The 15,154-nt window shown below is 53.2% G+C and overlaps 1 protein-coding gene across 2 annotated transcripts in view; it reads right to left on the reverse strand.

Annotated features, from left to right (window-relative positions):
- Window positions 1–15,154, reverse strand: part of CPT1A (carnitine palmitoyltransferase 1A) — a 47,540-nt gene that overhangs the window by 11,419 nt on the left and 20,967 nt on the right. For both annotated transcript variants that reach the window (XM_073217237.1, XM_073217238.1), the window contains exons 6-14: window positions 14,222–14,359; window positions 13,755–13,832; window positions 12,464–12,571; window positions 11,664–11,751; window positions 9,116–9,311; window positions 7,112–7,300; window positions 6,282–6,387; window positions 2,177–2,293; window positions 883–1,047 (exon numbers count right to left, since the gene is read on the reverse strand). In XM_073217237.1, the coding sequence (XP_073073338.1) occupies window positions 883–1,047; window positions 2,177–2,293; window positions 6,282–6,387; window positions 7,112–7,300; window positions 9,116–9,311; window positions 11,664–11,751; window positions 12,464–12,571; window positions 13,755–13,832; window positions 14,222–14,359 (1,185 nt within the window). The remainder of the gene's footprint in view (window positions 1–882; window positions 1,048–2,176; window positions 2,294–6,281; window positions 6,388–7,111; window positions 7,301–9,115; window positions 9,312–11,663; window positions 11,752–12,463; window positions 12,572–13,754; window positions 13,833–14,221; window positions 14,360–15,154) is intronic.

The following is a 15,154-nucleotide window of genomic DNA, read 5'->3' on the forward strand; positions in this document are numbered from 1 at the left end:
GCGACCGTGCTCGCTCCGGCTGCTCTCCGCTCCTGCACTTCAGTGTCTCAGCGAGCGAGCGATTCGGGAAAAGCCTCGTGACTGTGACAGTCTTCAAGGAGAACCACACTGCAGTCGGCCCCGAGCGCAGTGCAGCCCACCGGTTCTGGCCCACCCGATGCGACCGTTGCCGCTTTACTGTTCTGCATCTGTTTACTTTCTTGAGTTACAGAGGAGCCGGTCGTACAGGCTCGAACCCTGCAGGCGCCACCTGGATGCATCCCTGCCACACACTGTAGTGCCACCTGGGCAGGCTGCCTCACTTCCCTGCACCACAGGTTCTCACCTGTGAAACAGGCTGACAGCAGGGTCCCTGCTGAGGGGATGGGCTGTGGTGTGCATAAAGCCAGGGCCTAGCATGGAGTAAGAAGCAGGGACGGCAGCCCCTGTTGGGCAGGGACGCCACGCCCCACGCATGTGCACAACACTCGGGATTTACAGTACAAGTCACCAGGGAAAAACAGGGTATGTCTCGACCCAATGCCTCAGTGACCTCCGCTGCCCCTGGAAACTGAGGGTCCGCTGTCTGGGCGGAATGCTCCCTGCGGTGGGAAGGTGCCCCATGCGGGTCCTCCTAGGGGCCAAGGCTGCTTCCTCCTATGGGGCCACCCTGAGCAAGCAAAACGCGGCTGGGTGGCAGAGAAAGGAGGTGGAAACACCGTGTGCTTCTGTGCTCACGGGGACCCCACCCAGCCAAGAGCCCGTCCAGGGGTCAGAGGTCCCAGACATCAGGAGACTTGCCCTGTGCCCTCTGTGACAGATCTCGGTCTTTCCCGGCCATCCGGCAAACAGCCCTGGCCGTCTGGTCCACGAGCCCCCAGAGCCTAGGCTCGGGGCTCTTACCTTGTAGTGGGCCAGCTGCAGGGAGAGCTGGACAAAAGCATCCGGGCTCATCCGGCATTTCTTGATCAGTCCTTTGCCAAAGGCGTGGAACGGGAAAGAATGGAAATCTACATCGTTTGCCAGAAGGCTCGCAGTGTTCAGGGAAGTCTCTATCACCTCCTGACACTTAGGAGAGAAGAGAAAGGGGTTCTGGTTAAAGGGTAAAGGGGAGAATGTACTGACGCACCCCAGGAAGAGTCGCAAGCTGGTTTCCGTGCAGCACTGGAGCCTCGGCTCGGAAATACACGCATCACGCTCTCCTGTTTCTCTCTAGAAAGGTGATCGGGAGCCGTAGTATGGTAGCAACATGGCATGCACTCGCCACCTCACTGCAGAGAGGTGGGGGGGCCACGTGGGAGGAACACAGGTGGGGGGGAGGGGGCTTCCTGGTCCCCAGGGGACCTCCAAAGGGCATTCTGGGCAGTCACGGGTTTTGTGAAGTCCACTGGTGTTATACGGTGGTGTTTGGGGAACCAAGGTTTAAAAATCAGTGGACTGGGGGACAACCACACAGACATGCAGTGGCACAGAAGAACCCTGAATGCACATGGCTGGGTGGGCGGAGTCAGCCTGGAAAGGCCACATTAATAAATGGTAAGTGACTCGGTCAGTTACAAGGACCCTAGGCCCGCACCCTGGCAGTGGGGCAGCACCCAGAGTGCCCCCAGCATGCAGCTGGGATCACGTGCCTTTGTGAGGATCGCCCACTCTCCCCAGGGATGCAGGATGAAAAGACACAATCGGACAGTACCGCAGCCCCAGACGCAGCCTCTCCTTGTCAAAAACCACTTCTTGGTCCCAGAACTTCCGTTTGAATTAGATGAGCTAGGATGTGGTATTTCTAACCCTAAAATTCCTTCCCAAAGGGCTTCTACTGAGTGGACTGCATCTGAGAATCACCGAGAGATCCAAAAATGACAAACTAGTGATTTAGAGTGTTTCAACTCTCAAGGAAGTGGTTTTGTTTTTTACTTTTTCATTGTGCGGCCTAGCTAAGTTTAGGCTGGAAATCTCACTGACAGTCTTAGCCAAAAGCTTTAAAGGGAAGAGGAAATGTTTACTGGAGCTTCCGAGGCAACGGAGCTGTAGCAGCTCCACGGCCCCCGTGAAAATCCCCTGCCGGACAAACTCCAGGCGGAGGGGTCTTCACCTGAGCTCACGGACACCCAGGAAGCACAGCTGGAGAATGCGGCTGTGAGTTTAGATTCGTCCTCCACCCACTGTGATTAACAACTGTCCGGTAAGTGGGACTCACTTCCTCCGGGATGTCCCACTGTAGCCGGGAAGGGTATGGAATGCTCAGATTGGTGTCGCCTTTACAGTGTCCGTCCTCCGTATAACCCAGCTGGAACACGTCAGTGGCCATGACATACTGTGGGAAATAAAAAGATACACACGTGAAGTCAGAGAAGATTATCACAGTTAATAGGGTTACACTAAGCATATTTGACCTCCAAAAGTAGACAAACCCTTGTTCTTTACAGATATTATCAACATTAACAGTAACTACTTACAGGATGTGCTTACAATATGCATGGAATTTCTCATCCTCTGCACAGCCTCATGAGATGGCTCTTGTCTCCACTTTGGAGGTGAGAAAAACAGACTGGAGAGGTTCACCAGCTTGGGGACTGCAAGGAGCTCAGCGTGGACTCAGAGCAGGTGGGATGTCCACAGAGCCTACTCCCAGGTCCTGGCTGCATGCTGGGCACACTCGGGTGCTACCCCGCCACACACAGTGCTCTCCGGGACTCTGGGCACTACCCGGGGACTCTGGGCGCTACCCCGCCACACACGGTGCTCTCCGGGACTCTGGGCACTACCCCAGGACTCTGGGCGCTACCCTGCCACACATGGCGCTCTCCGGGACTCTGGGCACTACCCCAGGACTCTGGGCGCCACCCCACCGCACACGGCACTCTCAGCACTACCGCAGGACTCTGGGCACCACCCCACCGCACATGGCGCTCTCCGGGACTCTGGGCACTACCCGGGGACTCTGGGTGCTACCCCGCCACACACGGTGCTCTCTGGGACTCTGGGCACTACCCCAGGACTCTGGGCGCCACCCCGCCGCACACGGCGCTCTCCGGGGCTCTGGGCACTACCCCAGGACTCTGGGCACCACCCCACCGCACATGGCGTTCTCCGGGACTCTGGGCACTACCCCAGGACTCTGGGCGCCACCCCACCGCACATGGCGTTCTCCGGGACTCTGGGCACTACCCCACCGCACATGGCGCTCTCCAGGACTCTGGGCACTACCCCAGGACTCTGGGCGCCACCCCGCCGCACACAGCGCTCTCCAGGACTCTAGGCGCCACCCCACTGAATAACACATCTAGCCTATGCAGTAGCAACCGTTATTCCCATTTGCATAAATAAGAAAACTGGGCCTCCACGAAGTAGAGCAGCTGGCTGAGGCTGCACTCCTCGGCGAGCTGGGACGAGCACAGGTGCGGTTCTTCTCACAGGGAGTACACCTGAACCATTTATCCAACAGTATTTACCAGCACCAACTCTCCCGAGCACCAGTGATAAAACAGTGAACAGAACAGACAAGAATTTCCACCTGTCCTCAAGAAGTCACATATGGCCATGGGACCCAGCAATTCTGCTCCTAGGAGTGTGTTCGTGAGAAAAGGAAATGCATGTTCACATTATGCTTGCACACTAACATTTACAGAAGCATTACTTATAGCAGTCAAAAAGGGGCATTGACCCAAATGTCCAACATGTGATGAACAGATAAACAAAATGCGGTAAAATCAGCCGCCGGGAGGAGTGAGGCCTTTGCACAACCAACACGATGAACCTTACAGACGTTCTGCCGCGTCCAAGAAGCCAGACACGAAAGACCTCACGTGGCAGGATTCCATCTCTGTGAAGGCACCAGAACGGGCAGACTGACAGACAGAAAGTAGACTGCAGCAGGGGCTGCCAGGGGCTGGGGCACGGTGGGATGGGGGAGTTTTTTGGGAGAGGTTATAAAAAACATCCTGGAATTAGTGGTGATGGCTATAAATACACAAAAACCAGCTTATAAATATATAAAACACACTGAACAGTATCCAGTAAAAGAGTGAATTTTATGGTACGGGAATTATATCTTGATAAAAAAATAGTGAAAGATTTTCTTTAAAAAAAGAAATTCCTGCATGCAGGAGTTTACAGTCCAGTGGGGGAGGCAATAAAAGGCCAACCCAAGGTCAGATGGTGACACTGTCAGATGGCGAGGGGGCCGGGGCTCCAGGATCGGGAGCACCCAGGGGCCGCAGACACACGTGACCGGCGTCCGTGCGGACCTTCGAGAGGAAGGAGCCAGCCCACACGTGTGAGCTGCGCGGCCTCAGGGCCCTGAAGAGCCCAACACGTTGAAACATGAGCAATACATCGAGAGCAGACAGGATTCCACCTGGACCAGGCTCGCCTGGAGCCGGCCCGGCACAGCTCCGGCCTGCTGCGGTTTGACACAGGCCCTGGGGTAAGACGGGGTCAGGTCCCGTCCCCGTGGGGGGGCTCAGGGCCCCTGTCCAGTCCCTAGAGGCACAGGCCATGTCCTCAGCTGGGCGGTAGTTGTTAAGACACCACCACTCCTGACTGGCCATCCAGGCGTACGACTCAACCTCTTTACCTCTATCTTACGTAGAGTAGTCAAAAAACAAGCCTGACCTTGTCACTAGCCAGCACATTTCTCTACTTGGTGAACATACCCCACCTAGTCCAGAAAGCCTGAAATTTAGACTCTTTCTCCCTTATCAAAGGGCCACTCTTCTGCACTTTTTACTCAGAAAGTCCTTGAAGTGGGCTAAAGAGGCCTAGACTATTACACTGCGCAAAGAGATCTGAAGTGCTGCCGAAGGCGGTTTGATCTTTGCAGGAGTTTTCTGCTGAAAGGGTCTCTAAGCCTTTGTCGGCATCAGCAAGACTGGCAGGGATGAAGGGCCTTTCTGATACTTGGCTGCTTTTATCATGTACTGATGTCCTAGGAGCACATCACTGCCTCAAAGACCAGGGCATTGTTTTTCCTTTTTATCCGTTTTCCCACATAGAAAACCTCCCTTAGTAGAAGGAATGGCAGTTCTGGCTTTGCCAAGACCCTAATTAGAGGGAACACAGTCAAAGGGAGTCAAAGAAGGGATAACTGGGGCTCCTGACCCGTTCGGGAATAAGGCAGGGGCGGGGTGGGGTACCGCCTAGGGGGAGGCAGCGCGCTGAAGCCTCAGGAGCTGGGGCCCAGGGAGGAGGGCCGTGCGCAGAGGACAGAGCACGTGAGGAGGCCCCGAGAGGGGAGGTACCACGTTCTCTAGACCGAGTAGCTCGGAGGGAGAAAACTGCCAGGCACAATCCTATAAAGAAAATGCAGATTCCAAGACCCACCAAAAATTGAAAGAAGAAAGAATGAAGTCATGCCTCACGATGTCTTCCCAAGTTTACTACACGATTTAACTCTGAGCACACAGCCTGGCCGTGCCGGTGGAGGGCAGGGAGGTGGCGGTCAGAAAGACGTTCCCCCATGTGTGCCATGACTTCAGGTCATTTGATTCCATTCCATTTATTAGAGCAGCTGCAGAATAAGCAAGACTACAAAAAACAGTCTTGGTGTTTGCTGTGAATCTCAAAGGGGCTTGTTGCTCTAACCAAGTCACTTCCCATCTCATCAAACCAAGACAAAACGGAATTTCGGTCAAGTCCACTGTGGACGACCCTAGAGTTCAGCAATTTCTTTACACAAGAACCCGAGAGGTGATTTATGAAAACAAAATCTTTGTTCAATTTTTCATGCCAAACATGAAACAGTTCAAACCGTTCAGAAAGGAATGAATTAAAAAAAATTTTTTAAGGTGGCAGGGCCAGCTCACACTGTATTTTATAAACGTTGACTTAGACGGAGAGGATGACCGGGGTTTGGCAGTTTTTAAGTGACTTGGTAAATTTTAAGAATGGAATGATACGGTAAAAGGTATGCCATATTTTTATAAACCAGGATTTTAAAATGCTTGCTTCTATTTGGCTTAAAACTTGGCTGATAGGAAAACCTAGAAAATACAGCAAAAAAGGGGAGGTTTACTTCAGAATCAGCTGGGCTTCAGTTCTGCCCTAAAGTCACTTCATCAGAGCCGACTGCCACTGCATTACACAGGTTCTATCAGGAGATGGCACAAAGTGTGTCTCAATTTAAATTGTAGGAAATAAAGACAAGAATGCCTTTAGCTGAGTGATCTCAGCCCCTATGCAGTACCAGCCTGTGTTACAAATTATCATTCTATGTCAGACGAATATAACATAATTAAGCTCGGTCTGCGGTTTGAATTTGCAACAGCCATCTCCACATTCAAGTTAAAGCTGCGAGAACTCACCTCCCAAAGATGGCCGACGATCGGCGCGTCGGCCCAGGAGTGTTCTGCGTTCATGCCCATTTTGCCGTTTTTGAAGACAATAAACGTGAACGACTTGTCAAACCACCTACAGAAGTGTCCCAACAGAAACACTTACGGAACTTGAACATTTAAAAACACAAAAACAGCAACTATGAATTTTATTCTTGCTGGGCTTGTTTGCTTTGCACCCACCCCTCGAACAGCTAGCAGGTTAATAACTCTCTGTAGAGTGACTGATAATAAAGCACACATGGGGCTCTAAGCCATTCATTTCTTTCCTGAACCCGACACGAGATCAGCATTTCTGTCCTGGAGACCTAGTATTGTAACATAAAAGGACGCGTAAGGATGGCTACATGCCTCACATCCCCACCCCTCAACCAAACCTTCGCCCAACTGGCCAGGCAGGTAGGACCTCACTTTACACATAAGGAGAACGATGTGCCAGGAGTTGGAACAGCCGCACAGCAGAGCTGCCGTCCCCGGGAAAGGCCACCACGTTCTCCGGTCTGGTTCCAGGTAGCTGGTGACCACTCCTCAGTAGCCTCTCCAAATATAGGTGGCCATGCATCATGCACGAGGGGAAGAATCTGCAGTTTGCTGCTTAAGCTGCATGTGTGTGCGTTTATGTATGTGGTAGTTTTGGTGGAAAGGAGATAATTAAATTCTACATTTGTGCTAGCCTTATTCCTTGAGAGTAGCCTGAATCCTTACTCCTTAAGGGAGGGCTGCTTGAGGCTGGGTGTCAGCCACATGCACATCCCTCCAAATTCAGACAAACCGCTGTCCTTCAGAAGGTAAGCACATACCTGTCGAAGCACCTGCCGTGCAAGAGAGACTTGGCATAGCCATCCATGGATGTGTCTGGCTCTTCTTTTCGATACCCTTGTTCGGTTTCATCCAGTGTCACGAAGAATGCCGCTTTTTCCACTGCATCGAGAGACTGCTTGTTTTTCCCACGTCCAAAATAGGTTTGGCGACACTTGGCCCAGGGCACTCTGAGGCAGGGATTAAACAGAGCCAAACCTGTAGCGATTTGGTGACATTACCCTTGCACACAATGTTTGAAGTGACAATATTTTTCACAGCTTTTTAGGAATATATGGAAAACCGCGCACTTAGATTTCCCCCATCTGCAGTCACACACTGCCTGCAGTGGGCCTCAGCCCCTTGCCCCATCCCACAGCAGAGCCCCAGGCACAGTATACAGCTGTTCACTGAATGCTGGAGGAATGCAGCCTGGCCCTGAGCGCTCAGCTGTGTGGGGGCAGCTGACCCACAGAGGGTGCCCCTTCCATGGGGTCCATCGAGTGAATTCTGGCCTTGTAAATCACAGTGGGGGGAGTACTGCCCTCCTTCCAGGCTCACCTAGAAGCCTGTTCTGTGGACTGGCTCACTGGCCAGAACTACCATCTCTTAGATGAGGAAACTGAGGCACAGAGATGAGGCCACAGCTACTTTGTGCAGAAAGGGATTCAAACACAAGCCGTCCCACTCCAAGTCCACACTTCTGATAACCCAGAATACTGCTGTGGTGAGGGGCACCCCCAGGAGCTTTGGCTCCAGAGACTCTCCTCATCCCTCCTTAGGTGAGACGCCTGTGTATACACTCTGCACCTCTGCAAAGGCGTCAGGTTGGTGAGGTGGGGCAATGCCCCATGGGGGACGCATCAGGGTGGGCACTGAGCCCCATGGGGCAAGCGGGTCCCCAGGCAAACCCACTCCTCAGCAGCACCTGTGTCTGCCCCTCTGATGCCCAATCAGGGTGGGAAGGGAGTTTCCCTGGGACACCCTCCCCACCATGCTCCTTCCAGCTGTGCTGAAGCCCTGCGATGGCTGCACCCCCAGGCTCCTTGGACAGAGTCCCCTCCCGCTCATGCTCCCTGTTCCTGGTCCTCGTGGCTTCAGGACACCCCTGCTTACAGAAGCACCTGGCCCAGAATAATCTCATCAGCATGTCCAGGTCCCTCCAGCCTAAAGTGGTCCCTTTAACAGCACCCGGTCACAGGAACAAGAGCAGATGGAGTCAGCCTGGGGGTCCCTCCCTGCTTGTGTTCTAGCACCCGCACTCTGCAGCCCCCAGCATGCTGTGGGACACCCCTGCCGCCCTCCACGTGCCCGCACCCAGGCATCTTCCCCTTTGCAGGAGTCATGCGCTCCCAAGCCCCTAACGCTGTTTGAGGAGTTGCCAAGCCACGGTGACTCGGTGATTTTCAGCAGGGACGATGCTGCCCCCCAGTGACACTGGACAGTCTCAGGACAGTTCTGCCCGTCACAGCTGGGTGGTGGCTACTGGCACCCAGTGGACAGAAGCCGGGGATGCTACTCAATACCCTACGACACCCAGGATGGCATCCCCCACCAAAACAAAGAACGATCCAGCCCCAAGCGGGGGAACCCTGCTCTATCTGCGTGAGCTGATTCCTCCAGCAAACAGCAGCCTCTGAACGATCTTCAGACAAGGCAGAAAATTTATCCCTAACGCAGAGTCTGTGGTTTAAAACTGTTCTGTTTCCTAAATTAAATCTGTCTGCAGCCCTGTGATAAAGCCTACCTCCTCCTGTCCATCATGCGCCCTGGTACCTGTGCACACACGCGCCTGCCTGTCACGCACGGGTGGCCAAGGTGAGCCGCTGGGCAGGGGTGCGACCTGCTCCCTCGGAACAAAGGCGAGACAAGGCTTGAGCCCCGCCCAGTGCCACTGCAGGCCACAGACGCATGCCTCCTCCCCAGCTGGGCCTCTGGGTGAGGAAGAGAACCACGGGTGACCCCAAGCCCCCCGAGACAACTGATGCCGCAGAGCAGCTGCACACCTGTCTCCTGCAGTGAGGGCTGCCAGCTTCGCCTCCCCAGGCTGAGGCTCTGACGGATCGTCCAAGATCCTCTGCATCTGCTGCTCGATTTCCCGGGGCCTCAGCAGCCTGCCATCGTGGTACAGCCAGACCTTGAAGTAGCGGCCCTTGTGCAGCACGGCGATGTGCTTGCTGTCCCGGAGGTGCTGGATGGTGTCTGAGGTGGGCATGGGATGCGACAAAATCCAAAGGCACGGGTTAGAGGTCACTGGGAAATCACCCTGCTTTCCAAGGGCACCCATTCCTCACCCCACATCATTCCATCTGGCTCAGGAGGCCACTTCTCAAGTCTGCAGAGGGTGAAGGACAGAATTAGAACTCTGGAATCAGGCCTGACTTCGAAGCTCTGCTCAACCACCTTTCTTTCTCTTGAACAAGGGGGACGATACTTGTGTCCCTCATGAGGCTGTACAAGAACCGAGGGACCACATCCATACAACCTCGTTCACACAAAGGAAGCAGTCAGTGCACTAACTTTTTATTGACTTATTACAATAAAAAATGTTCTAAGAGAGAAATAGGAAATTAAAGAAAGAGCTCTCATAAGAATGCACCCCAGATGCGTCAGTGAGATTGCCGGCAGAGCTCCCATCAGAAACTTTAGAGGCGGGAAGGCAGTGTGCTGGTACATTCAAAGAGCTAAAGAAAAAAACGTCAGCCAAAAATCCTGTACCTGGGAAAACTGTCCTTCAAAAGTGAGGGAAAATTAAGACCTTCCCAGAAACAAAAGCTGAAGGAGCTCGTGAGCGCTAGACCCAGCAGGCAAGGAGGCTCATGAAAAGATGCTCCACACCTCTGGGCGTTAGGGAAATGCACATCCAACCACCCTGAGCTCCCACCTCACACCCAGGAGGAGGGCTACTATCACAACAAACAGAAGACAAGTCGGCGAGGAGGCGGAGAAGCTGGAGCCTGGTACACCACCAGTGGGTATGTAAAATGGGGCAGCCACTGTGGGAAAAAATATGGTGGATCCTCAAAAGACTAAAATATAGAGCTACCATGTGATCCAGCAATTCCAACTCTGGGCACAGACCCAAAAGAACTGAAAGCAGGGTCCCAGTGAGAGGGTCACACACCCATGTTCACAGCAGCATGATTCACAATAGCCAAGAGGTGGAAGTAACCCAAGTGTCCGTGATGGATGAATGGAGGAGCCGAATGCGGCCCATCCGAACAGGGGCACGTCGCTCAGCCTTAAGACGGAAGGACATTAGGACACATGCTACAACACCGACGAACCTTGAGGACATTACACTGAACGAAGTGAGCCCATTCATTCTAAAAAGGACAAATACTATGTGAGTCCACATACAGGAGGTACTTGTAACACTCAAGCCCATAGAGACAGATGTGGAATGGTCCCTGCAGGGGCTGAGGGGCGGGGGAAAGAGGCTTGTGTCTGATAATGATCGCCTGCGTCTGGACCGTGGCTTACACCGGTAACTGAGCCATGGAAAGCGAGACCGCAGAGAAGGAGGGACTGCTGTGCCACAGTTCATTAAAATCATTCACAAACACTGCTAGAGGACAGAGAAGGCCGACTTCCCTTTTCCCAAACAGGCAGTCTACTGTCCCACTACCGTTTTTTGCCAACTCATCCACTTGTCATAACGTGTCTGGTCACAGGCCCCTGGACTGGAGTGAGACAGAAACAGAGAGGAGGTTTGCTTTCCAGCCAGAACCCCCACCCACCGACAGCAGAGCACACACGTGGCACGTCCTCAGAGAACCTGCGGGCACGAGAGGGAAGCGAGAGCCCGCTCCAGGAGGCCTGCCCGGGGCTGGCTTTGCTGTCCAGCGACTCCTGTGCCCTGCGCACCACTCCACAAGCTGCGTCAGCTCGGGATTCCGCAGTCGGCTTCCACAGCAGCAGGGGGCTCATTACGATATTGGCCGTGAGATCTTGGACAGGGTCTGGCTCACCCATCAAAAAATGGGTGTCTTTGGCCGGCAGGGCCATCTCTCGGGAAGGAAGCATAGCCAGAGCCCTGGCTGGCCTGGGACGTCCCAGGAGGTGTTGCCGTCTCTCCCTTTCACTCCTGAGAGAGTCCTGGCTTGGACACGTCATGTGGCCACCCTACAATCTGGGGGGTGGGAGGGGCCAGCTGTCCCAGGTCAGGTCAGCTTCTGAACCACGAGTCCAGTTTCCTGAACACAAACCAACGCGTATCACACACTAAACCCTGCACATGAGCCGCAGCACAATACCCCTGAGGGATCCAGGGGGGAAACAAGAATATTCCTTAAAAACCTGGGAAAATACACCCGTAAGTCAGGCTTCAACTGGAGAGAAATAAAAGTCTGAAATAAGTCAACGGTCCAGCCGCAAGAAAGACAAGGGAAATGCGACAGAAAGAACACTCAGAAGCCTGAAATCTCTGAGGTCCCAGGCGGGGTCAGTGAGCATCCGTGCAGTGGCCTCGGTCGCCTCCCTCCGACCTCTTTACTCCAGGCATGGGGACCAAAGGGCTGCCTCCCGACAGGAGCCCCAGGACGCTCCACGCACCTGTTTCCTCTCCTGGGATCCGACAGGTGTTGAACATCCGCTCCCACTGAGCGGAGCAGAGTGGAATTGTGGATCCCAAAAGTAGAATCTGTAACAAAAGTATGCATCACACAGAAATCCCAGAGGGAGAAGAAAGAAGCAAATTCCACGCTGATCTGTTCTGCGCGCGCAGCATGGTCTGACTTAAAATCTTTTCCAGACTCTAGAAAGAAGAGTCGCTCACTGGGACGTGTCCCTCAAGGCAGGACCGGCCGAACTGTGCCAGGTCACAACTTCCCGCACCCCGACACCCTAAATAACACATTCCAGTCGGTCATTCATAAACTGACGCCTAACCCAAAGGGGTGTTGAAGAAGGAAATGTCTGTTCTTGTGAGTGGATCACCAGCCAAATTATTTTCCTTCAGAAGTAAACAAGCGTTTCTTCGAGAGGAAAATCACAGAACTAAGGCACAGGTGTATATCCATGTAGGAGAATCAAATCCCAAAATAATTATGCTGAGTGAAAGACGTTAAAGCAGAAAAAAAAAGTACATACGTACGATTCATTTACAAGAAGCACTGGGAAATGCAAGCTAATCTAGAAAGCAGACCAGGGCAGGGACGGGGGTGGGGCACGGAAAAGGACAAAGGATGGGAGGGGGCTTTGTGGGGGGGACGTGTTTGCTCCCTCAATTGTCGTGATGGCGTCCATCGATCTCTCAGAATTTACTGACTTGTAGGCTAAGTGCATGTGCAATATGTCAGTTATGCCTCCATAAAACTGTTTTAAAAGGTTTTTTTAAAAAGCAGTTTGCATACTGGTTTGATTTCCTCTCGGTCCAGCTGGCGTCTATAAAGCAGGATGGCATGGATGGCATTACCCGCTCTTGCTGCCTGAATGTGGGTCGGTGTGACATACAGCAAATCCTGAAAGGGGAACCGTGTGTCAGCAGAGAAAACACTCACAGGAAAAGCTAAGCTGACTTAAATACATAGCCGAGCATTTCCAGACTGTCAAAAAATTTTCACATGTGTCTTAGATTACACCTGGTCTGCTAGAAAATGGATTGTAATTCCGTTTCTTATGCTTTGCCAGTTTTATTTTGTTCATGTGTTAAAAGAATGCAAGCCCCCCCCCCATGTAATTCTTGGGGTCTGAAAGAGAACAGAATATAGCTTAAAATTAAATTAATGTAATTCAAATTTAGAAAAGATAACAGTATGTTGCCCCAAGTATCTTTATATCATGCCACAAAAAGCCAGGCAGAAATGACATACCCCTGAAAGAGTGAGATAGCTCCCTTGTTCGTAGGAAATAAACACAAAGTCTTCAGCAATGAGAGGATGCCAGGGAGACCATTTACTCTCAAACAAAAAAATTCATGCACAATTTTTGTCCAAGTGGGAGATTGTTTTCAGTGGGGAAAAAAGTTAAAAGGAAAAGGAGAGAAACTTTTTAAAGAGGAGAAACAAAGAAAAAGCAAACAATAAAGAGAAATAAGGAAATGAGGGACCCAGTAAAAGGAAGTGAAAAACAGAAAAAGACAATTACATTTGCCAATTATCAAAGTTATTAAGTGCCAGTTATTAAACACTGGTTATTCAAACCCAAACTGAAGGGCTTCTAAAAAATGGCGTGTACTCTCCCAGACCATGGAGGTCTCAGAAGACAAGGGAAGTGAGAGACATGAAAATGACAAGTGACCCCCCGGCATCTCAGGGCACAGAGGAGCAAAGCCGTGTGTCGGCTGGGGGTGGGTCTTGGTGGGTCCTCTGTTCCAGAGTGTGGTGGGGAAGCCGGGAGAGAGCCCCTCGTGCTGTGGGGCTCTGTGAAAGCACAGGTCGCCTTACACTAGGGGGCAATTCTTGTCCGCCAAGGGCATTTTGCCCTCACAGCTTCCAGGCACCAGCTCAGTGCCCTTGAGCTACTGTACAAATATAAAGAAGTGGCCACATGCTTCTCTGGTGTGGAAAGCAGGCCCTGGGCTCCACGATGCAGCCCAACGCCTTGGACAGTGGAAGCAGGAGCAGGAGTGGAAGCCAAGCTTCTGCAGGCGGCCACGGGGCGGGTGGATGCCCGCCACAAGGCTCGGGGGCCCGGGGGACTCACCATGGCATAGTAGTTGCTGTTGACCATCAGCGGCCCTCGTCCATGGAGGTAGATGTATTCCTCCCACCAGTCACTCACCTGTCGGGTGCACAATGGGGAGAGCCACCGGGCAGCTTAGCAGGGGTGACCCAGGGCCCGGGGAGGGGGGCATTTACTTCAATCTGCCACGTGTGAGGATGTCAACACACCCGGGTGGGTGGCTGAGGTGGATCAACAACAGAACACGGCACCCCTCAGCCGCCCCTCCAGCTGCTGCCCGCCCAATGCTCACCTCCAGCCCCCTGCTGGTTGTCTGGGTCATACTCAATGCTCCCTCTCCCACAACTCAACACCAGACTCCTCGCGCTGTATCGCCTGCCAGCGTCACCTCCTGCCCGCCGCACGAGCAAGGCCGGCTGGTTCCTGGACCCGACCGGCATCGTCATACAAAGAGGACGTCCAGGACAACAGTGTGTGTCCACACTTACGTAGTTTGTGGCCCACCAGGACTTTAACTTCAGGTACCACTGCAGTCTGGGCCCCAGGTTGACAGCGAAGTCTTGTGCCAGAGCCGTCATACGCTTAAAGTCAGCTTCCTTCATCAGAGGCCTCACCGACTCCAGGTACTGGGGCGAAGGGGAGAACACGGGCCAAGTGAGAATGCACGGCTTCCTCCCAGGACACCCAGCACCCTCCCCGTGCCGTGGTGCTGGTCCTCACACGTTAGCCAAGCTGGGGTCCGGGTTAGCCGTCACTCAACTCTCTCGCCCTTTCTTGGTGTTCGAGCTCCCCAGACCCCACAACACCACGAAATCATGAGGTGACAAGATCGTTGTTTAGTTAACGGGATGTCAATAGTGCCTTTTTTCCATTACTTGCTATGTTCTAAGCTATAATGACCGCGACGATGCCCAGGACATCAGGTGCCCAGGACCCCAGGGCAGCGAGGGGGTGCCAGAACAATGCTGGGGACGGGGAAGGCCATGCCGTGGGGCCCAGGCCAGGGGTCCAGGGTCGGGAGTTTCAGGACCCACTTTGACCAGCACTGCTGCCCACACGTGCGGGGGCTTTAAAGGCACTCGGTAGGCCCCGCCACACAGGCAGCCAGTCTTACAGGAGTAAAGCTGCCACTAAGCCCTGCGTTTGTCATGGAATGTTTTAATCCGCCAAGTCGTCTTCTGCCATGGAGACAGCTTTGGGGAGGCAGAGGCACCACTGGGGCCCCTCCACGTGGGTTTAAAGGTAGAGCCCATTCCCAAAAACGGGCCAGCTGTTAAGATGGGTTAGTTTAGTCAAAGTAGCACGTTCATCTGTGAAACTGAAAATCGCAGTGTGAGCAAGCTCAGGTCGAACTGAGCCACACAAGTCGGGCGGAGCTCACTGAATGCTCAGCCACCTGCAGGGAAGGCGCCCGCAGAGCG

The sequence above is a fragment of the Manis javanica genome, chromosome 11, assembly GCF_040802235.1.
Source record: "Manis javanica isolate MJ-LG chromosome 11, MJ_LKY, whole genome shotgun sequence".
Lineage (NCBI taxonomy): Eukaryota > Metazoa > Chordata > Mammalia > Pholidota > Manidae > Manis > Manis javanica.